Source organism: Pavona decussata, unplaced genomic scaffold (assembly GCF_977016875.1).
Source record: "Pavona decussata unplaced genomic scaffold, jaPavDecu1.1 SCAFFOLD_154, whole genome shotgun sequence".
Lineage (NCBI taxonomy): Eukaryota > Metazoa > Cnidaria > Anthozoa > Scleractinia > Agariciidae > Pavona > Pavona decussata.
The window spans coordinates 1009262-1033560 of record NW_028145566.1 but is presented as its reverse complement, the minus strand read 5'-3'; the positions used below and the strand labels follow the sequence as shown (position 1 = coordinate 1033560).

The window sequence follows — 24299 nt, the reverse complement described above, 5'->3', positions numbered from 1 at the left end:
TAAATTACGGTTGAAGTCACTATAATTGAAAAACCTAAAAATATTAGTTTGCTGAGGAAAAACACTCCAACGAAGTGATTCTAAAACAAAAAGGATCAAGGATGGCTGAGGCTAGAGAAAATTGAAACAGATTGGAAATGACAATTCTGAGAAAGCTACTTTTTTTCAAAATAAAGAAACGATGAACAGATGTAGCTCTTTTAAGGACTTTGGAACATATTTGACCTGGTAACTAAACCATATAAAGTGCTTTGCTTGCTTCTGCGGACTCACTGTCATCAATTGCTGAAAATGGCTTGCTGTTTGAATGGTAGCATATTAAGTGTATATCGGTGGCAGCTGTAATTGATAGAGGTGAGCATTGCTTTATTTTGTTGTAATTATTTATGACCGGCGCTTCCTTCCAGCCATGTAAAATTTTCTTAAAAATTTGCCCATTTCTTTATGTTTTAAGTATTTTCTTGTAGAATTTCTGATTCAGAAACACTGATGGAAGACAAGTTTATGCCAGCCAATTTGTTTTTGTTTGGAACAACATTCGCTGGTTAGGGAGTGAATACTAATGCTCATTAGCCAGAGATAGTGAACCAATCAGATTGCTTGAAACACCAAAATCACTAAGTGTGTATATATAAACATGTACTAACATTGATAATATATTCCTAATTTATCTCCTAGTGTAGAGAAATGTTTCTCCAGAAAAACTTAGCTTACTTCTACATTTATTTACAACAACAATAAAATCAATTAGGGATTTTAATAAAATTAGAAGTAGGCATCTGGCTTAAGTCGAGTGACCTTCTCTCTGAAAGAATCCTTCTGCCCACTTCTCTAAGCAAAGTAGCTGATGATTTTCATCACCATCCAATTGCTGCACTGTACAAGAAACCCATAAGAGTTTGAAACAAGTAACGTGCGTTCACAGCGTTGGAAAATTCAGTTTTGCTAAATACCATATTTGGAAACATGAAGATTGTACGCGTGCATTATACACGTAGCGACACACGCAATGAAATTTTTCTTTTACGCCAACTACTTGAATTCCAACCTTGAAGCTGAAAACTTCGTACAGAAACTAAAGAATTTCATTAACTGTGTCTTAGTAAAGTTTTTTAAAGTACTGACAGAAACAAATGTTAACTTTATTTTACTTAGGTTGTCAAAAACAAGATAAAGCCTTCTCGTGTGCGTTAGCATGTGCTGTAAATTTAATGAAGCTGACCATTTTGATGTTTATATTCAGGACAATTACCTTCTTATACATTGCTTACATCCAGCACCTTGCTTGTTGAGACGAATTCGCGTACAGTAAGAGTTCTTTGAATTTTGCAACAACAATAGTGAAAGAGACATAAAAAGGCAGACTACAGGTGATTCCTTGCAAAGGTTTGAATTTGCGGGAGAGGATCTGCAGCAGCTCCTATTGCAATTTTGATTGGTTAAATTCTCTTGGGTTATTTTTTGAATAAATTGAATATTCGGAAGCTTGTTTCTAAGTGCACAAAGGAAAGTTGCACGTTTCAACCCCTTATGGGTTTCTGACTGCAATAAATATTAATAGACTTTTGCATACATAAGCTGGTTGTGATTTACTATTAATGCCCTGGCCAAACAGGAAATGGTTGATGATGAAACATCATCAAACATGTTTTATCAAACATTGTCAAACATCAGAACACAGGGAGTTGTGGCGGAATCTGCCAGCCAAACACGTTTGTTTCACACAAAAGAAATGTTTGATGTTGTTTGATCGCATGTTTGATGGAGTTCAAACGTCATCAGACAAGTTGGCCAAACGGTAAAATGTTTGATCACCGAACAATGTTTGATAATTTTTGGTCATCAAACATAATTCCCGTTTGGCCAGGGCTTTAAACAGTTAGCCTTATAAGTTTCAGATTTAGTCACAAACTGTACAGTCAAGTTCTCTCTTCAGTGAAAGGTATTAATGTGAAGTGAACCTGAAAAAAATGCATACATTGAAACTTAGCTTTGATATCATTTTTTTCACTTGACCTGATCATGAGTCCCAGACCATTGTGTGGCTCCAAAATGTAGGTCTACCCCATGGAAGGGATTTCTTAAATAAGAAACCCTCTTCCATCTGGAAATTCGAATTAAAGGCCATACATTTCTTTAATTTTTTTTTGGTCTGTGAGAATCTCCCTGGCCCCCAGAATTTCCAATCTCTTCTGTGGGGCACATTTGTGAGATTCACTGTAATAAATAAATTTTGTCCTCAAGCTTACTTTTCACATTTTCTTTTCGTGTATTGTGTTGTCCTTTTTAAAACACATTTTCAGTACTTTTAAAGAGACACCTAACCATCAACTGTCAGCACTTTCTCGATATAACATTTGTTTCCACTCGCTAGGGTAGTATTAAACACTAGAGTTATTAGTCAAGAGTATGCTGGACTTTTTTGCAACTGATTCTGCACGGTCAGGTAAACCGTGCAGACTGCAGACTGAGCATTTTTTTTGTCTCCGTTTGTAAAAGAGCATTGCCTTCATACTGTTAACGTTAATGAAGGTAAATGGTTTTTGACAAGCTTGACATTAAACTTTGAATTATTAAAATCAAGCAAAGTGTACTAGTAAAAACTCACATTATTCAGGGCAGTCAAAGCTGGCATGTTGCATATCATCATCTGCGACGGTTCACTCGTTAGAAAACGATGCTAGCGAATCCAGCAATTCGAACGAATAGTCGGAAATTGGATACAAATCGACTGATTACAAATCGTCCTTGGGTACGAATCGCCTGGATAGAGGGTAAAGAAAATAAGAAAAGTACCGTATTCTTACCCATCACAAGATCCAAAACCCTATAAATTGAGGAGACCTTTTTCATTGGCTGGTAATCCACTCCTTTCCGATCACCATGGTGACGAGTAACACCGCTGTACCGGTGCACTGTGTGGTCGCGTTAGCGCAAAATGGACGTCGAAGGAGTGTATTTTGCATACATCAGGGACGAGGCGCCAAACTGTTGGGGTGTGCCTTTCTCCAAAACAGAATTTCATCCAAAATTCTTCCCAATGGTAAGGCAACATGAGACATTATCTTTTTATGGATATATTTTGTTACAGTGTTACATTAACTGGTTTTTTCGCCGAGTTGTCTGTTCTCCAACGCAGATGATAGTGATGAATCAGCTGCACTAAATTGAAATAATGCTGAGCAAATCCCGAATTAACTATTACTATACTACAGAAGAAAAACACAAAAATTTCCCGTTCTTTAAGCGTGAGCACGGCGAACTCGACGTTGGCGAAACTACTCGTTGGCGAAAAAAACCGTAACCCTCGTTACAGTTATCAGGGCTTGAACAATCGATGAAACCGATGATCGGAAAATCAATCGATCAATCGATGACAATCGATGCCAATTAATCGATTCATATTGATAATCGATGAACAATCGATGCACGGGTTTTTTGTGATTATCGATTTCAGCGATTATCAATTTTTATCGATTATCAACGCCAATCGATCAGTTAATTGACATCGATTGTCATCGATTGGTTCTCATTTTTGATGCGTTTTATTTTCAGTCAAGATTTACAAAAAGAATCTGAGTCCAAACTATGGCCTATAGTTCTCTTGTGACCGGTCATAACTGTGTTTCGGACAGAGGCTGTACATGTTGTGTTGTTGGCTTTTTTCCGCGCAGCTCTAAGTTTCTCGATATGGTCTCTTTTTTTCCAGCTTTTACTATACGGCTCACCCATTTAAGCCTGCATGCAGTAAACTTTATTCATTTTTTACCCTGTTTACTTTATGCACCTCTGTTGTGACAAAGAAGTAATAAAGTGATTACCGAAGCCTATTCACGTTTATTCTGGTTTATTTTATACAATTCAGTATAATTACATCACCCACCATTCAGAGCTCACTCGTCTCCAGTCGCATCTGCATACAAACAATCCGGTGAACTAATTCAAATCTGAAACATTTGTGCGTACTGCGAGAGCGTATACGTACATGCTGGAACGTGTGGAATACCGAAATTTTTTTTTTTAACACCAATTGATGACAATCGATGAGTTGCGACCACTTTTGTGTGATTATCGATTGGTCATCGATTGGCCGATGCCAATCGATGCCAATTAACTAACAAGGCATCGATTGTCATCGATTCATCGATTGATTGTCCGATCATCGGTTTCATCGATTGTTCAAGCCCTCAGTTATGTAGCGCGTTTTTAAATCTCGTTATAGTTTACAGTGTACTGGTGGCATGTGTAGCGTACGGTTCAGTTATTCACCCTGACGAAGTTAAGGCCGGGTTATTCTGGTCGAAATGTAGGTGGCAGAAGAATTTATGTCTAGATCTAAATGTACTTATTAAAGGTCTTTGAACTGTTTTCACGAGGGAACAGACATATTGTGATTTATTATTCAACACATTGTGATATGGTCATTGCGAGCTCAATATATGTCATCCGCACACAACAGATATCCTGCGATATACGTAGTTTTCATGCGTCCGGGAGAAAAATGGCAGAGCGCTTTCAAAAAGTAACGACCTCGGAAGAACACCAAACTATAAATAACGATGTTTTATACTGAACACAACAAAGACAACCAAGTTTGCTGTTAAGAATTGTAATCGTTTGTACAAAATCTTTTACTGCTTACCTTTCTATTTATGAACTGGCAAATTAAGCTTACAGTTCAGCAAAAACGTACGTTAAAGTATTGTTTTCGCTACACTTTTGGATTGTCCCGTATTCTGGGGCTCAGAAATTACAAACAGTGGATGTATTTCCTTAGATTGGTTCTCGCAACCGTTAAACAGAGATCTCGACTCGTCTTGAAGAGATGGAGAAAACCACCTGAGAAAATCCGAGCTCGCACTGAAGTGCCTCGAGAAATTTTAGCTTTCTGGCAGACAAAAAGATAGATGGTGTACAAAGTAATTATTCTTAGAAACATCAGATCTAGACCCACTTGAAAAACCATTTAGTTTCATAAAAGATCCAGAGTTCTTGCAAGCAACAAGGCACTAGATGCGTTTGTCAAAACACTGAGGAAAGATCGTGAAATTGCTTGCGTAGTAAACAAAGAATCACTCACCTGAGAAATCGTTGAAAAGCTTTTCCAGTCTTTTAGCTCGGCCCAGCTGACACAGCAAATTCTTGGCAGCTTTTGAGGCTAGAAATTTGTAGAAAATTTTGCCGGAGCGATTGGCACACAAGACGAGTACTCAATTTTTTAACTTGATGCAAAACGCTCTCGATTTCATTCAAACTTGAACAAAGCTGCCACTTTCATTCATCCCGGTCAGCACGCGGGAAAATGTTACAAGTTTCTTTTTTCTGTTTTTTTTTTTTTTTTTTTTTTTTGACAAATTAGATCGCCTTCAGCTTTTCTGCTATAAACCCGTCTGTGCCAGCGGTTCGTGTTCTGCAGTCTATTTATTTTATTTATTGTTAACCGCGCGGGGCATGAGCCCCAGCGGTTCGTGTTCTGCAAGCCGTGTATTTTGTTTTTTAGTTTTGTCGGTTAATCAGGGCCCGGGCCTCTACCTCGGCCAACAATGGCTGGGCTTTGGTTCTAGCAATTGTTAATTTAATTTGATTAAGATATTCATATTAATTTATTAATTACTAGTGTCAGTCAATAGTTAGCTGTGTGAGGGGGTAGGGGGTGTGGAACATTTGACCATACGCACTAAGAAAAACAAGTCGTGGATCTACGTTACTTTTAATTTTTAATTATGAGAACAGGCATATATTTGTTTCAAGAGAGCATCTGCTTTCCTTGTGGTAGTATTTATTCTAGAACAAGATGTTTTTACCTCTACGCATGCGCATAACGTTGGTCCACGTTCTCAGCTGTATCCCAGTGTTGTTTCTCTAAAAGGTGAGTTCAACAGGTTTTGGGATTTTCAAGTCTCCAAGAAGTGAAGTATTTATTTTTGCTGCTCAGAGAAACAGCTTCCATCGCAAAGTAAATACAGTTTCAAACCTTTATTCATAATTATATATGCAAAACTTTCCAACGTGAATTTTCACACGGCCGTGCTAAAAATAGCTGTGGATGCCTCAAACTGTGTGGCACGCTTGACTGAGCACCAGAGAAAATTCAGTGGGCAGTATTTTTCCTTTTGCTCAATATAACTGTTATTTTGCACGTGGTTTTATATTTTAAGTCGGGAATGTTTTTTATCTAATAGGAATATATCCTGTGTTTGTGTTTTTTAAACCGCCAATCCTTCTATTCGGGAATTCATAATTTATTGCCGAGTAATGCGACAATAGGAGCATGCCTTGGCACATTTTGATTACGTCATTGATAAGGGGAAAACCCCGCTCGTTCGATTTCGACGTGAGTCACGCATGCTCCAGATATATTTGTCATTCATGCAAGTACTTTTGCTAAAGCTACTTGTCAATATTTCGTTTAAGGTAAACAAGAAAAATTAAATTCCACGCGGTTCACCTTCCCTATAGAAGGTAGATCTTGTTTGTTCTATAAACACTGCAAATGTAGGTAAGATTTCCGCACAGCCCCATACATTATGCGATAGTTCGAATAGCAAAAGTAGGTTTCAAGCCTGGATTGGAAAAAAATTTCCACTTGATAAGGGGCCAATCGTTTATTACGTTGGAGGGGGGGGGGGATGGTTTTTCAAAACATTTTGTGTTTCAATTTAACTGAACCCCCCCCCCCCCCCCAAAAAAAAAAAAAATAAAAAAATATTGTCATGTAAAAATAAGACCCCACTTTTTAATTCTTATTTTAAAAAGTGTACCCTCCCCCCCGACCAGGCCATAATTCTCTCCTTTCTTTCTTACACATGCAGACTTTTTATTTTGTTTACATGGTAGCCTGTTCCAGGCTCTCAGATAGTCGAGGGCGTTTGTGAAAAAGCAGGGGATCAACATCGCTGCTAAGTTCAGCCAAATTTTTAGGCTCTTATTTAATGTGTTGAGCTGATTGTGGACATCATATGTAGCTATTCTCAATGAGCTTCACTGAATACTCTAGTAAATTTCTTTTTTTCTACCACACTCAAACCATAGCACAAAACACAGCGCTGTGTCTCGATGTCACTTGTTTCTCAAGACCAGTACCGCATAACAACAGTTGCAGAAGTTGTCATTGACATATTTTGTTAATTAGTAGTGTACCATCATCATCGCTACTTTTTCTTTACAAGAAACTGTTTTTTTTTTCACAAGGCTGTAACGGGACTTCAGTGACGCTCAGTGGGACAAAAAATTGACGGTGAATGTGAATTTTGTTAGGGGGGTCCGGGGGCATGTTCCCCCGGGAAATTTTGAGTCTGAGCTCTCAGAAATGCCATTTCCTGCATTCTGAGTCACTTTCATGCTTCGTCAGTTTTTAAATATTATCAGTTAACAGCGAACTCCGAGAATTTTTCCTTTTTGAGTTATTTTCTTGAAAAATAACTATATGTCAGCGCAAGTGGGCTATGTGAAGTTTAGTTTTTCATTCATGTATGTTTCAGTGTATGTTTGTATGTCACACCAATCAGATTGGAGCTATTATCAAGGTCAAGAACCAATCAAATCGTTTCTTATAAAGTATGAATATTTGAGGCTTGAGATTCAATTTACGGCCATCTTTGTTATTTATATATAGTTGAGCGCTGTTGGACTCATTTCGCCATTTCTGAGGCTCGAAATGGCAGCCGACAACTTACGGTTATGGATTTCAAATAAACACCCGCCTGGAAATTTTTGTCGTGGCTTTAGATGATATTAGCAGATGAATTTAATTGCGGCTAGTTTTGAATAAAAGTACTGTCGGACTTTGAAAGTGTACCGAGGTTAGTAACAGTGGCTTCAATTTTGTGGGAAGCGAATTTTGTTCTCAAAAGGTATGTGCAGCTTGATATTCATTTGTGAGTTGTTTCAATTAGAACTGAGTATTGTTCGCCCAAAGTAACATGTAATAATTATTTCGAAGTAAAACTATTAATGTTTTCGTTTTAAACAACTTAGATTCAACGGATTCACAAGATCACGCAAAAATAAACACCAGCAGTGTCTTACGATGTCGAAGAAAATTCGTTGGCTTCTATTACAGTGCGGATAACATCAAGTTTGCATATTGTCGGTTTCTAAAGTGGGGTCGGCAGAATGTCGCAATATGTTTCAAGAACAAGTAAACAGCTGCGTTTCTCATATGAGGGATGCACTGGTATCAAAATAAATCACACATAGAAATGTTTTTTGTTGTTGTTGTTGTTTGTCAATTTAGATGTTTTAATGTCAAGACGCCCTGTTGTTTATATGGACAATTTTTTTTCTGAAAAACTGGCCAAATCTCAGTAAGAAAGGGGTTCTACTTATAGCCAAGTATTTGCGCCAAAAAATAATTATTGTAAGAGTGAAGATTCAATGTATACTCAACTATAAGCCGAGCAATTTTCAACAAACACTTCGCTCTTAGCCACAGAATTAATCCGCAATTCTTGTATAAAATAAGAAAAGCAAGATTTTGTCTAATTTTGACCGTATCACAAACTGACCAATCAGAAAAATAACTATAATATAATAATAACTGTCGGTCATCGGACAATGTCCCACCAAAATTTGCCAATGTCCGATGAAATCGCAACCTTGGTCAGACATTTTGTCCGGCCAAATTTTTGTTGCAACATTTGACTATATCGTTTACAAATAAAATTTGCCTTTTTTATACGCTACTCTTTCAAATGTACCTTTGTGGTTATGTCCGACCAAAATGGTGCCCTAGTCGGACACATGTCCTTTCAAGGTAAAAAATTTATTTGCAGCCCTGCTTTATGGAACGTTCTTCATGTAAGCCTCCGCATGATCACATGTATTTCTACTTATCTTTTTAAATTAGCTTTAAATATTTCTTAGATATGTATATATAAACAAATATTGTAGTGATTATTTTTAAATTTTATGGTAGATTTTTAGGTTATTTATTGTTGTAATGCACTTTTGATCACCTAGTATGTTAAAAAGCGCACTATAATAATTATTATTATTTTAAATTATATTATGAAAATCTTCAATAACAAATTAAATTAGCAGTACATGTACAGTGCAATAATTTATGGACAAGAATGCTATAAATCTTATTAAGTGAGCATAGGGTTTTATACCATTTCTTCTTATAGGGTCGTTCCTTCGGTTGCTGTCATTCCTTAGCATTTAATGAGCTATTCCTTTGGACAAGGAGTTTGCAAGCAAAAATGTTGGGCCTAAAAAACAAGAAGCCTACAAGTCATACGAACAGGCTTTCAGGCGACTTACAGATGATGCTCTTTTAGCCACAGTCACACTGGAAGGGGATACTAAAGAAAAATACTTAAATGTCAAAATTGCCAAAAATATCTTTCTTCCACTCCTTGGTCAAAATGGGTACTGTTTAATGAACAAGGAACATAAGTTCAAAGGAGTTCCAGGGTTGAAAACACCTGCCGATTGCAAAGTGGGTGGACTTTGGATAGGTAGGTACACCACTGCTTTGTTTTTCACCAACTGAAGCTTCTTGTAAATATCTAGCCTACATAGCTGGCTGTTTCATTGTTTTATTCAACACTGAACTCAATACAATATCATCATGGTCCATTACTGTGATTTTTAATTCGCTAAATCCATGGTAGTTCCTCAGTATGATGACTGTCTACTTTGGAATGGAACCGGTCCATGAACTTTATACGAGCAAACTCTATCTATGGAGTTTGAAATGCTTACTACCATTTGCGCTCAGCCGTGAAGCCTGACCGTTTCTTCACACATGTTTACTTTTCAAAGCTGACAGTTTCCCAGACAACTGTGGTGACTAAACAAATGGAAATGTTCGTTTGGAGCATGGAACTGTGCATGTTTGTCAAACAAACATTGCATGTTTTGATCACCTAGGTTTGCGCGACAGGAGAGATTCATCAATCTGTAGTACTTTACATGTATATTCGTTCATCCGTGTTACAGATATGTCCGAGTTAGTTTAAATCAATTAAGGTAATCTATGACTATTACCGTATTTTCTCGATTAAACGCCAGACCCCGAGTAAACGCTGGCCTCGTTTAAACGCCGGGTCAAAACTGCTAATTTTTAAATAAACGCCGGGGCGTTTGTTCGAGGTCCCGGCGTTTAATTTAGGTCACGGCGTTTATTTGCGTCGAGCCAACAACTACAGATATTCACTAGAAAAGCACTTCTATGGCACGTTCTGTACGGTATACTGCTTTAATTTGTTATTTTAATAAATGCTTAACAAACAAGTCTGGCGTAACATTAACTACGATGTATGCTGTACACCAAAACAAAATTGAAAATATATAGCAATGTTCACGTTCCTGTTGTTATGGCTGACGCACTCTCTTTCTTTTGTTGTAGTGCTAGCTGTCTTTAAAATTGCGAGGATCCCTCCAGGGTTTGTTTATTAGTTGTTTTAGCCTTGTCAAAAAATGATGAAAATTTTACTTCATTAATAAACGCCGGACCCCGATTAAACGCCGGGTTCAAAAAAATGCTGGGTCCGTAAGGCCAAGTTTTAAATAAACGCCGGGGGCGTTTAATCGAGAAAATACGGTATTTTTTTTTTCTTAATGAAATCTTGAAGTGATAAAAGCTTTTGAAGCAAATTTGTAGCTGTTTTCTTTTGATTAATGCTGGGCTATGTAACATAAAGTGATTTGAAGCTGCCGTGTAATGGTGGGACACAAGAAAAACTGGAGTCAATCAGTCAGCATGTTGATTTAAGATTACCTGAGAGTAATCGCTAAATATAAACTAAAATATAACCAATGGGCAGACCTCAGCGTGACATTTATTTATTAAGGTAGTAGAACTGGTCTAAGGTCAAAAATAAACCATACCTAAAAATTCAGTTTTTCAAAAGATATTTATGAGTTAAGAACAAATGCAAGAGATGAGGGTTTGTTTTAAGCTAGGAGCGGAGAAAATAAAGGCCGAAGTTGGTTGCTACAAGCGCCTTTTTGCGATGTTAATAATTAGCGGTCTGCAATCCGAGTCGATATGACATCGCGTTGGCAGCTATTTTACATGAATTCAGTTTTCGTCATGCAATCCTGCCTTCACAGTTCTAGCGAGATTGTAGGGAAAAGTGGGAATATTTCTTTGGTACAACATCTTCCCTTTTAACTCCTGGACATTTCCTAATTCCAATGCTTTGTTTAGCCCTTCAAAGTCTACGAGGAAGCTGTTTTGATATCTGACCCTCGCTGAGTCAAAGCCAAAACGCAGCATGAAGTCTCTTTCGCTACAGCGTTGCTATGCGTTTCGCAATTGTTTACGCCGCCATGTTTTCTTACGACAGCAATTGGAAAAATCCCTAGATTTTGCGTAGCAATTGTGTTAATGCTCCCATGGACACATTGAACAGGGGTCTACCTATGAGAATTCAATATGGTGTAGCAAAAAACAAGCATTCGAGGGCGAATTTTGCTGATTAAAATTGCTTATTTCGCTGCTGTGACAGACAACGTAGAAAGGTACCTGCAATTAAACGGTGTAGAATTATCAGATCTCCGTAAAATTTGCACCGTTTGTTTGTGTTATGTTGGGGAAACGTTGTTTAAATACCCGGTAAGAACGAGACATTTAAGTCAAAATTATGGTTGTTCAAAGTTGAAGGACACATAAAAATATATCTAACCCGATATCTTCGTAAATAAATACCAGCATACCCCGTATTTTAAGGTGATTAGATGTTTTTGTCATAAATCAGCCCCAAATTAAATTATTTCCGTAACTATCAAAGGAAAACAGTAAACCGGCAATCTCTAGTTTTATGAGCCCGCAATTAATTTCCAAATTCACACCTAAGGTGTGAAAATTGACACCTCAGACATAGATTTAGTAAGCCTATGTAGTTTTTATTTCGAAAAGTCCTTGTACATCTGTGAAATTTATTCTCAAAACGGACCTGTTTATAGCAGTTCTACCACCTTAAATTATGTAAAGAAAATACATGCAATTATGAATCTAGTTGTTCCTGAAATACTACATGCTACTGGAGAAATAAGAATTATGCAAATCAGGGAAAAACATGGCAGGCGCTTGTTGCACTAGCCTCCCACACAGTCGTTTTTAGAGGCTAGCAAAACACTTTAGCCCCTAAAAGTGACTGCATAGGAGGCTATTGCCACTCTATCTAGATCTCTCATTTTTTGCATTGCATGCTAGGAAAAAATAGACACTGCTTGCTCGCTTGTGGCTGTTTACACTGTCTGTGATCATATTACGTTCAAAAAATAAAAAGGTAGTGAAATGTTTCCTTAGACAAAGTACTGTGGAGTCCTGATTTCTCGAACCCTTAATTTCTTTTTATACTCCTTATAACTCGAAGCAAAAGTCGTTTCTCTTCTTTAGTCAAAGACTGCATTTTTACCCTCGATTCCTCGAACCAATTTTTGTTTCCCTTGGAGGTTAGAAAAATCGGGATTCCACTGTAATAGAAAAGTAAAAGGTGTAGCACATTGTCACATTTGAGACATAAATTATCTTCTTTTCTTTTACAACAACTGTAATTTTTCATGCAGAATAATTGTTCAACACACCAAGAGCAATATATTTTTTGCGTCGAGCCATGGCCCATACAGGGAGCTTATCTTAAGTAACTAGGAGTATTTTACTTCCCCCTGGATGGAAAGCTAGTCCATCACAGGGTTCCCCTTTACCATTATTTTGCTGGTACACATTTGTGCCTCGGGTGGAGTCTAAGCACTGTGAAAGTAGATATCTTGCCCAAGAAAACAACACAATGATCCAGGCCAGGGCTTGAACTTGGACTGTACGATTCAGAGTTCAGTAATTACAAGATGACTAAAAAAAAACATAAAAATTACATCGTAAAACCCTAAGATGAATAAATAAATAAATAAATAAATATGATAGCCAGTTACATGACTGTATACTTAAATTAGTAACATTTATCCTTATAGGTTATGAAGGTGCATTATTTGGAGAACCAGACTGGTTTGCTTGTCCAAGAGGTATGTCAGTGTTAAAAAACTCAAACTTATTGCCTGTTTACCTGAGGCAACTAAAAAATTAAGCTTTCAATGGTAGACTTTGAATTTATATTTTTCATAAGAAATTGATTTCAAGCTTGTTGGCCTTGCTGAATTTGTTCAGCATCAATTTTTCACATGAAGCAAAGTTATGTCATTGAATAACGGAAAAAAGTTGTGTTGAAGAAACTTGTTTGCATTTAACCTTTTGGAACTGTTTTCTTCACCCCAAGCATCATTTCTTCATCAATTTGTTATGGGCCTGGACCTTCTATACAATGTACTTGCAGGAAAGATGTAGAGTGTAACCACCTTTCCATCCATGATGAAAATTGTTCAACTAGATTTGTACACACCAGGCTACTCCCCCTGTTGCATGACAACTCTAACTTAGCCCCACACCACCAAGATAATTAATCCCCGCACTTCTAGCTTTGCCTGGATCTTCAAGTCACATATTACTCAATAGACATCTAGATACAGTAGTCACTAAAGAAGGCAATATAATAATGTGTAACCATGTGTCCTCAGGCATTGCATCTATCTACATGTATCTATCTGGTAACCAAGCAAATAGTGGTCTATTTGAAGGAGGAGTTTACTTTATACAAGTCATGTATAGACTTTAAATATTTATTATTGCAGATTCTGAAGATTGTTGTGTTGCTGGAATAGGTAAATACAGTGATTATAGGTAAATACAGTGATTACTTTCCTGAAAATAGAGGGACCACACTGTCTAGGACTCTTAAGTTTTACAATAATTAATAATAATTTACATTTGTAAAGCGCTAAAATTATAAAATATTCTGAAGCTCTTTACAGCATATTAACTAAAAGTATCAAAACGATTAAACGATAAAATATTAAAAATATTAAAAACATTAAAAATGTTAAAAATATTAAAAATGTTATAAATGTAAAAAAATATATATATATATATATATTAAAACAAATTGTAAGCCAGCTTGAATAGATGCGTCTTGACACATTGCAATAAAGATGTGCAGTATCAGCTTGGTAGACATGCAGAGAACACTGTGGACTGGAGGGACAGGTTTAGGCTGTGAAACCACTTGAAACAATGATAAGTTACATTTTGTATGACCTTTATAACTTACAACACTTGAAAATCAGTATATGATTTTTTTATAATACTCTTTCTGTTAAAATGAAGCACGGGGAGGGGCATCTTCTGTGTCATAGTCTTCAACTTTGGGGAAAAGTAGTTGAATTTTGTAAAAGGTAAGGGAAAGTCTTAGATGTTGTCAAAGTGAATGAAAAGTCAGGAAACTTAAATTTTTCAACTCACATTTTTTCCTGGAGATTATGAAAATGTATTTTCCTGTATATTGATTTGTTTTTAATTATTTATTTTTCATTGTATTATGATTCTATCTTTGTTTGTGTGGCAGAAAATAGAAATGAAATTGACAGTCATTTTGTTTTGGAATTAAATGTTGTGTAAAGTGGTTGATTTTGATATTCTTTCAGTAGTGCATGCAGGTGCAGTAGTGTTGGTCAGTGATTTTGATTGAATGCCTTTTTTATTATTTTTCTCCTAAGGTGCTATAGAGGCAGAACCCAAGGATGATGATGACGATGATGATAATGGTAAGTATACTAGACATTATTGTGAGTAAACTTTACAAAAAATACAAAGTGAAAATCACTAAATAAATTAAAATCAAGTGAACTGTGTCTACACTTGAACCTTGATTACCTCCTTTATCCAGACTTTTTGATTATGGGGACTTTTTCAGTGGTCCCATGATGTCATGATGAAGCTCTGAAGCTATCATGTGTTTTACATGCATTTGAAAGTGCAATTTAAGCAGAATTTTATTTGCTTTCGCAGAGTAAAAAGACGGCCGGCACACACTGTTAGTGACAAAAAGCATTTCATATTACTTAAATGAAATATGATTCGCTTAGACTTGCTCACTGCTTTTCATTTATGGAAAACTAATTTATCCAAGTGGAAGCAAAAAAAAATTGTTATCTGTTTTCATGGGGTGAAGGATAAAGAAAGTTTCATGGCAGAACAAACAAGGAAACTTCCCCACTTGCTTTATTCACCATTTGGACCAAAAATATAATTTTAAGATACAGAAAAAATTATTATCAGAATTGTTTTATCAATCAACTGTTGAGACTATGGAAACACCACAAAAAAGCCAACTAAAAACCATGAAAAACGTGCTGTAAGAGTTGTTCAGCATTTTCACTATTTTTCATGATTGTTTTGAATGATCTAAATCCTTACATGTACTATAATTTTAATATGTTTATATTTACTGCGAAACACTTGGAATGTATGCCATTTGTTGTTAACAACTGCATTGCTAGGGAGATTTGGATGCCTGAGACATCCAGGAGCTTCTCAGGGCACTATTGGCTACCAGCTTTTAGATGAGGACTGCTCTCATGGCTGGCAGCAGCCATGAGCCCCCACGTAGTAAGGGAAACAGGCATCTCTTAGACTGTCAAATCAGTAGCAAGAGGGAGGGAAGGGGTGGCAAAAGAACTGCCTGGGCGATAAGTTGCCACGCTAAAGCAAAGGCAAATGTCAGAGAAAACCCTTCCTGTACAAACTTACCCTTAGGCTATGTAATCCACAAGCACATTTAGTTTGACAAATGCAGATATGTGCCGACACTGCTGACTATTAGGGAATGCAAGAGTTCTTTGTTGTTAAAGTTCTCTGTGTAAGGTTGCTGAACACAGTTCATAATACCTGCACCGCATTTGCCATCTTTTTAAAAATGGCTAATCCATCGGTCACCAAATTTATCAGACATCAGTTAAAAGGATAAACTTTCTTATTTTGATAGCTAAGATGGCGTGTTTGTCATTGCCATGGTAACATGACTGGAGGAAATCAGGTTTTATTTATTCACCGAAAATTGAGTCAATAGATTTTTTCATCATTTGGCTGAAACAAACTAGTCACTTACAATATATACACATGTTAACACTGTTAAAACTGTATTTTAACAGACAGATTTTCAGCTATCTGTTGTTGAAGGACAATTTGATTATTTAAAATTTTCTTTGTTAAACTACAAATATCTTTTATCTTCACTTACTAGCCGCTTTATAAAGTATCTCCCTGCCAAATTTTATGAAATTCTATCGAGTGGTTCCTGAGCAACACTTGCGTTTCCGAGAAAGTTGATGTGGTTCAAAAGTCATGAAATCAATCTATTTTCAATTTTGTGTTTAATTATGCATGCACTGCATTCAGTTGGGTTCTCATAGCAATGGCAAAAATCCTGCAAAATTCCTGGATTTTTGGCTTCTTGAAACGTTTTTATGTAGTATTCTATAAGAACACTAAAACCTACAACAGTGTGTCATTTTAGGAATGAAAATAACACATATGGAACAGGTATTGGACAAATAAATTGTCACCATGGTTGATTTTTGCAATCTTTGAGTGCGCGCTGCCTCACATCAGCACAAGCATGTGCAAAAAAAACTATATTCAGCCTCCTTAAGATCCTTAAGTTTCTGCTTTTGATGTCATTACACCACTATCCCAAGGCCCCCACCTTGTGCGGTTTTGAACCAAACCGGACCTGAAGTGAAATTTTGGCATTTAGGCTAAAACGCGGCGAAAAAAAATATATCAATTAGAATCGATCTAGCAAATGAAAAAAAAAATCTGTCTGCCGAGCTTAGACTCATAGGGAATCTAGTAGGACTTTCATGCGTGTGCGCTGTGAGTGCGCGCTTATGACGCAATAATTTGTGCGCAGTAAGGATGCGCAATGCAAAACAGAGGAATTACCTTAAAATAGCAAAAATATGACATTTTCCCCTTTTGCAAAAAATCTGTCTTACAGATTTTTGTTTATTTTTTGCATCCATGGGTGTTCAAGCAAAGGCAATTTCTAGTTTATGAAATTTTTAAGGTAGGGTCATATGGGTGGATTTTGAGAAAAATGCTATTGAAACTGCTAGCTCCCAGTCCCCCCTTAAATTACTTGATTCTTATTTTAACTATCTTTAGCGCCTGTATGGTTGAAATGTTTCATATGATGGTTATATACTGTAACAAACAGTAATACGAAACAGGGAAAGACATGTTTTAGCATTTTTAAAAAAAGTTCAAAGTTGGGAAATTTTATCCCTTAAAACTGTAGTAAGCCACCTGAATTGCATTTTACTGCATTAAAAAAAGGGGTTTTTGGCATTTTCAGTGGGAAATAACCTGTTTTATTTGGGTTTGTTTTTGTCTCACTCAGTGCTCAAAACTAGGCAAAAATTCTGGTTGTCCTCATGGCAAATGTCAGACAATTTCAGTCTTTATTTTCCTGGTTGCCTGGTTGTTGTTGTTTTTTTTCACCATATATATACCTGTAGGTTCTTGTGAGAAACTAAACAGGCTACATAAAGGTTTTGCATGTACATGTATATCTTTGTTGGCCCTGATTGCAGGTTAACTGTTGATATTCCAAAAGCTCCTTGTTACATGCATTTTCTCTTTTTTGTTATATTATGAATTATAAATCCGTTTTTTTGATTCTTTCAACAGGACCTGCGGCTAAAAGGTGCAAAGGATCAGGTAAAACTGTTTTGTTATAATTTAGCATAAATAGATTACTTAATGGTTTTATATAGTCAGGGGCGTAACGGATTACTCGACATGAGCAATTTGCAATAATTATGGTAATGCATGCACCTTAAGAAAGTGAGGCCACCTAAGCGGCTTTTTACATGGAGGTGGGTAACCTACCTAGCCGGGTCGAAAAATAAGTTGCGTTAACATGCAATCTTATCACCCCGGGGTCCTGGCTAACCTTTTTTGTGGCCAATAAGCACGTTAACATTCACGTTGACATTGTTGCTTACTTATAAAGAAACCCACATTTCTTGACGAGGTGTGTGCAGGTAAAAAATTTTCCAGAGACAGAATTCAGTCGAATGACAACATGCTGTATACAGGTCGGCTCAATGGCATACGTTAGCCACTGCCATCAAAAGTCCCAAAAGAGAATCTGAAACAATCGATGACATGCCGTTGCAGCGCGTAATCACGCAGGAACGTACAGTCCAGCGTTATAATCAAACAAGAGACTTGTATGATTTACATCAACATAGATGTGGTGGAGTGCCAGAGAGGAAAAGATCTTCCAAGATTTTGGACATTTTTCTTATTCAGAAAACAAGCACATTGTTAGTCACAGCCTGCCAATATTTTGGAAGCGGTACCTAACAAAAGTTGCTGATCAGGAGAGACGTGATAGCTCATGAATTCTGCTTCAAGTGCAACCGTTGAAAGGGCATTCACGATGCCAAGAAGGGTGAAAACATCGGCTGTGGTCGTTAGGACAGAAATAACTTTAGTTAGCTTCCAATCAGTACTGTGACCTCTTTTCTGATCAAACTAACTATTGTTAGGAATAAACACCTTTATGATCCAAAACGATGGATGAGCGCGGCCAACATGGATAACCATAGTTGCGTGTTCTTTTGTTACACAACGACACGCCTATTCAGCAGTTAGTTTTTATCGGTGATGTTAACTGCGCACATTTAAATTCATTGCAGTACTACACTTGAGGTGGCTGTATTTTATATCAAAAATGTTTTTTTCCTTCGCCTGTTGTTTTTCACACTTGTTTGCTGGTTTTGAATATTTATGTTGATCCGCATGTGCTCCCTCTCGCACGTGCGAAAAACTAAGCATTGGGATTGGTTGTATGTTTGCACACTAAGGTTTAACCCATGAAGCCTGCTTAGGTATAACTTTAGTTAGCTTGTATTGTTTTGGATCATCAGTGTGTAAATTTTCTAACTATAGTTAGAAAAGAAAGGCGCACGTATTAAACCTACGGCATTTGAATTAGCCCCCCCACCCCCCAATTGAAAATATGGTCCGTGGTCCCTGATAGTGTAAATGATTTAATATATTTTTTTTGTTTTAAAAAGATGATTCTCCTGGTAATAGTGCTGCAGAAGAAGCTAGTGGATCAAACAAGTTGTCACCAGGCAAGAATGTAGCAGGGGAAGGGAAAAAAGGGACAGGCATGTCATCCACATCACAAGCCATAGCAACATGTATAGCATTTTCTTTTGTTTATCATAGCCGCCACCCTAATTTAACTTTAATACCTACAATATTAGCTAGCAATGAGGGTTTTGTGGTGTTCCTTTACAATTCTGAGAAAGATGTTCTCCTAAAGTGTGGTTTGCCTTGGAGGCAAAAGTACTTGTTAGTTTTGTGGGCTGTATTGAACCACCAATTATTTCTCAACTCAGCAAAGGTGAATGAACAATTGAAATTTGGATATCATAAGAATGAAGGAAGGTATACTTTAAAGAAGGTAGCACCCCAAGATATGAGGTATATGGTTGATCATCTCCAGCGCCCTGTGTCGGCATTCCAACATCTTTTACATGCTGACACTTTCGATTTAAGAAGTGGCGAATGGCCAGCTTGAACAGAAATGTTGTGTTGCTTTTAAGTAGCAGTCACAAATTTTGACGTGTTAAGCTTGTCAATGGTACAGTGTCTGAGGCAAGGCATGGGGTTAGTTGAAGGAGGGCTAAGTTGAAGGAGGGCTTATAGTTCATTACCATAGATGCCTGTTAAGGCACCTAAATATACAGTACTGCTTACTAAAAGCTATACTTAATGCCAAGTGGGGCATATTGCTCCTTGTAAATAGCTGGTTTCGTAAAAGAAATGTTCTAGTCAGAGTAAAACAATTTCCAGAACTTTTCTTTGAAAGTCATGCAAGAAACTATTTAGTTTACTTAGTAACATCTTCATCAGGAAAACCCTTATTTGAAAGGTTTTTCCTGAATTTATAGTTAAGAATTTCCAAAAGATGTTGTGATCAATCATAACGCTTACTGTATTTACTCGAATAAGCGCCGTGGCGCTTATTAAATATTTTCCTCCTCAAATGTGGCACTTATTCAAGGGCAGCGCTCATTTAAAAAGTGGAAACAAAGAAGCAATATTTCCTTTTAGGTCAACAGTATATTTGTATGTATTCAAAAAATATAACAGTAACTAACAGAAGTGTCTTTTGATGGTCCCAATTTGTCTCTTCTGGCAGTTTTAAATCGTTTTATGGACAGTGGTGTCTTTACTCAACTTAGATCTCACCATCCCCTTGATGCTGTTTAGAGTTGCATTGTATTGTTTTTGTAGATCTATGGAGATCTTTCAATAAGCGCCACATCAGGATATAATTAACCCCAGGGGTTAGTTGAAGGGGCTTATTGCTCATTGCCATAAACACCTGTAAAGGCACGTGCATATATTACTGCTATGCTGGATACCTAGTGGGGCATATTGCTCCTTGTAAATAGCTGGCTTCATGAAAAATGTTCAAAGCAATTTCCATAACCTTTCTTTGAAAGTCAAGAAAGTATTACTTTTTTCCTGATTATATTGATCAATCAAATCACCTAAATTAGGATATAATATGGGTTAGTTGGAGGGGCTTATTGCTCATTACAGTAAAGTACATATCACATGAAAAATTTTTGTTGCTTATTTGAAAGGCTTTTCAATGTCAAGTTTAATGGCGTTTTCTTTTTTGGAATAGATTTTTGTGTTTTGAAGATATTGACGTTTTGTATTATGCAAATAGGCAACATGATAATGTCACATTTTTTACTATTTCAAAATGCGTAAATACTGATTCAAAAATATCTCTAGTGGTTTGGTACTCTTTGAACTTGGCACAAGAGTTTCAAATCAAACAGGGAACAAAATGAGTCCAGTAGCTTGGTTGTCATGGCAACCTACTTTGCTCCAGTCCCTTTCCATCTCTTAAACAAATATCTCAACTTTCAACCTCACAAAGTGAGAGAGAGGGTCCTGATACTTCCCATATTGCCTAAAAGATTCCTTAATAGATTTTTTGGAGTAGACGATTTTTGTTCTAAAAAAAAAACTGGGAATTTCAGTTTATATTTTGAAAAGGGCCAGTAACAAAAGTATTGTCACGGCAACAGCATGACAGGCATCATTTTGCTCCCCTTTTGACTTTGAATGATGGTGCCAAGTTTGAAGATCACTCCAGAAATATTTTCAGAGATATTGAATCAGTATTTACGCATTTTTGAATAGTCAATATTATGACATCTTCATGTTTGCTTATTTGCATTGGCATTTCTACATTGTAAAGCCTTTCAAATAAGCAACAAAAATTGTTCATGTCAAATGCAATTTAAGGCACGTGTGTTTATTACTGTTATACTGTATACTGGTTTCATAAAAAAATGTTCAAAACAATTCCCCAAACTTTTCTTTGAAAGTCAAGAAAGTATTATTATTTACTTTATATCATCTTAATCAGGAAAGCCCTTTTTAAAAGGTTTTTCCTGATTATGTATAATTAGAATTTGCAAAACATGCTTGAATCAGTCGTAACACTTAAATTATTTAGGATATAATAATTAAGGGTTAGTTGAAGAGGGGCTCATTGCCCATTTATACCACAAAGGTCGGCACACACTAGGGGACTAATAGCAGGGACCAGTTGGTTAAAGCTTAAAGGTGGGGTATATTGCTTCTTGTTAATAGCTGGTTTTGTTTCCCTAAATTTCCTAAATTTTCCCGGTCAAATTCCCAAAAAAGTCGGGAGTTTCCATTGGCAAAACTCCTGTAAAAAGGCAAAACATTTTCCCATGGAGTGCTCTTCCCCAAAATACAGGGACTTTTATTTGAATCTGTCAATCAGTTCGCATGCGTGTAACATAACTTCCAGTGAAAGTTGACTTCCGGTTCACTCTTATCAATATTGTTAAAAAAAAAAGGAACAGAAAATTTTCATTAAAATTGTTCCAAACAATTTCCAAACCTTTTCTGTGAAAAAAAGAAAAAAAATCAATATGATCTTTATCAGGAAAAACCATATTTGCAAGGTTAAGAATATTATACGTAGTTCATTACTTCTTGAGAATGTTTTTAAAACATCCATTTTCTGAGGGCCACTGCAATACATTAGCATGTTGATCCTATCAACAGTGATGTAAATACTTATTATTTTTAAATGAGTGAGAAGTTAAGAAATAGAGACCAGATGTATGAACATGTCTTGCCAGTTTACCTGATAAGATAATTTGATTTCTTTGCGAGCTATTTTAATCGCTTTAACCGAGAGTTGCATGTTACCCAAGCGTCTATAAAACTTTTAAAGTGATTCGGTTTTCTTGCAGCCAGGAAATAAATATTGTTTCCCACATGGCTAGACTACAACACATCAAGAACAATGTTTCCTTGTTAAATTTTTATTAGAATGCTAAGTCGCGACCTACATATTAAATACAACAGATACCTACATTCAACATAATGTCTTCTTTGAGTAGAATAAGTATCGTAAGTAGTGGTTTCCTTGGGCACTTTTTAATGTGCCGTGAACCAACTTATGAGGTTCTGTGACCAACTTATTAGGACCCTACAGTACACCTCATTCTGAAGGTTATTTTCAAAGAACTATGTACCTATGAGGAGTTTTTCTGCGGGGACCTGAAATGTCCCCATAATTTGAATTGAACAGACCCCACTTCGTTGGTGTGTTTCCATGTCCATGCCGGTCCCCATGAGTGTGCAGGGGTGAACCCAATTAAAAACAAACCTTGCCGACGCCAAGTCAGCATAATCGAATTATTTTGACATTTAATTTATGGGAAACCATGCGGGTTATAAACGTTTTATGCCAAGCCCATGACTTACTTTCCACTTATCTGGACGTATCTGTGATGAATTTTCCTATTGACCTAAAATCCTTCCATGCGATATTTTATTAGCAGGCAAACAGGGACAAGATTTATTGGTAATTTTCCAAAAGTAATTCAGTTATGTTCAGTGAGTAGGAAGTGTCATTTTCTTTGTTGAACCGCTAATGACTTCAGAGAAAATTAGTTTTGGATTATCGACGGTAAATGAAAGAATGGCTAATTGAGTCAGACACCTGACATTACACGAATGCACTGTTGCGTTCTATACCAAATAAATACAGCTCCTTTCTTGTTACAATGATTCTGTGTGAAAATTTTAAGTAGTCTCTCGCACGAGCCAATTTTCAAGGCGGAACATCACCTTTTTTTTTAACACAGAGCTGGTTTCACTTGAGTGTCGAGGCAATTTGCGTTAACAGTGCTTAGTGATTGGCTTTAAAAATTCGCGCCACTTTCTTAACCAGTCAGAAGTAAAACCAAAACCAATCGTGACTTGCTCGCGCTAGCCTCCTACGACGACAGTCACGATTGGTTTTGGTTTTACTTCTGATTGGTTAAGAAAGTGGCGCGAATTTTTAAAGCCAATCACTAAGCACTGCGTGGGAGGCTACAAATTTAAGTGTCTTTTATCAATTTATGCTATTCATTAATCTTACGGGGATATCGTGTTGCAATTACACGAAGCGCGATTTTAGTGTCGTCACGCAACGCTCCTCCCCACAAACAGTCGATTTATTGGAAGCAGAAATGAGCTAGTAGAATAAAGGTTACTTTGAGAAAGCTGTTTCCAAACTTCTTTGAAGTTCAGTATGCTAATTTGCAACTTCTTCATCCTAAGGAGTTCTTTACAGTTTACAACGTTTGTGAAAGCACTTGGTATGAAGCTCACTTTAGAGAATCTTAGCATTAAGGTATATAACAAATTCATTCCATTCGGGGACCGTGTGTACCGCATAGAAGATGTCAAAATGCGGCAATAATATCAGACACGCTACTCGCCTGAGGTTCATTAGCGTACTTCTTTGTTCTTGCCATATTTTGACGTCTTCTCCACGTTCAGCAATAAGGTGCGCACGGCCAAAATGGAATCTATTTGTTAGAACCGACCGTTAAAACTTCAGATCTATCAACACATATACCTCTTATATAAAAATTCGTCTATTCAACAAATTTCAAAACAAGCAAAATGACTCGTATCACGGATGAACTGATAACAAGTGTTGGTGATTTTACTCTTGTTTACGTTTACAATGTAAATACACGTTATCCTGACTGAGCTTAATTTAACCTGTGCTCGTGTAAAAACTAAACGTTTGCGTTGAATTAAAATGTCATGGAACAGACAGTCTAAATTTAAGAGAAGTGGGATAATTTTACGGAACGGTCGATTTCGGAAATGCGACAAGAAAATACTATTTCGGTCCAGTTTCTTATAGCGTAACTCTCCAGAAGCCTACTTTATCCCAAATGAAAGTGACGATTTGTGTTAATCTTGCCGGGGCTTTGTCATCATGGTCTTTCGAAGAATGGCCCATTTTGCCGATCCAACAAAATTGTACAAATGTAGCCCGCACTTTCGCGTCACTGTCTTTAAAGAC

The 24299-nt window shown here is 36.8% G+C and overlaps 1 protein-coding gene across 5 annotated transcripts; it reads left to right on the top strand.

Annotated features, from left to right (window-relative positions):
- The first annotated feature begins 2868 nt into the window (after positions 1-2868).
- On the top strand, positions 2869-23481 carry LOC146466085 (uncharacterized). Of its 5 annotated transcripts, XM_085127857.1 has the most exons (7): positions 2922-3043; positions 9129-9461; positions 12925-12975; positions 13639-13668; positions 14560-14607; positions 17534-17563; positions 18931-23481. In XM_085127857.1, exons 2-7 carry the CDS (start codon positions 9383-9385, stop codon positions 19440-19442), a joined length of 750 nt encoding a protein of 249 aa, XP_084983983.1. In that variant the 5' UTR covers positions 2922-3043; positions 9129-9382; the 3' UTR covers positions 19443-23481. The 5 variants fall into 5 exon arrangements, with proteins under 5 accessions (XP_084983979.1, XP_084983982.1, XP_084983981.1 ...); XM_085127853.1 differs by lacking the exon at positions 9129-9461 and having other exon boundaries at positions 2869-3043; XM_085127856.1 differs by lacking the exons at positions 9129-9461; positions 17534-17563 and having other exon boundaries at positions 2869-3043.
- Positions 23482-24299: the final 818 nt, after the last annotated feature.

What these genes read in the sequence shown, in the direction of transcription:
- LOC146466085 (XM_085127853.1), top strand. Translation starts at nt 2,884, where the DNA reads ATGGTGACGAGTAACACCGCTGTACCGGTGCACTGTGTGGTCGCGTTA. An exon ending in ATCCAAAATTCTTCCCAATG is followed by an intron (nt 3,044 to 12,924) that starts GTAAGGCAACAT and finishes TTATCCTTATAG; the next exon opens with GTTATGAAGGTGCATTATTT. An exon ending in TGATGACGATGATGATAATG is followed by an intron (nt 14,608 to 17,533) that starts GTAAGTATACTA and finishes TTCTTTCAACAG; the next exon opens with GACCTGCGGCTAAAAGGTGC.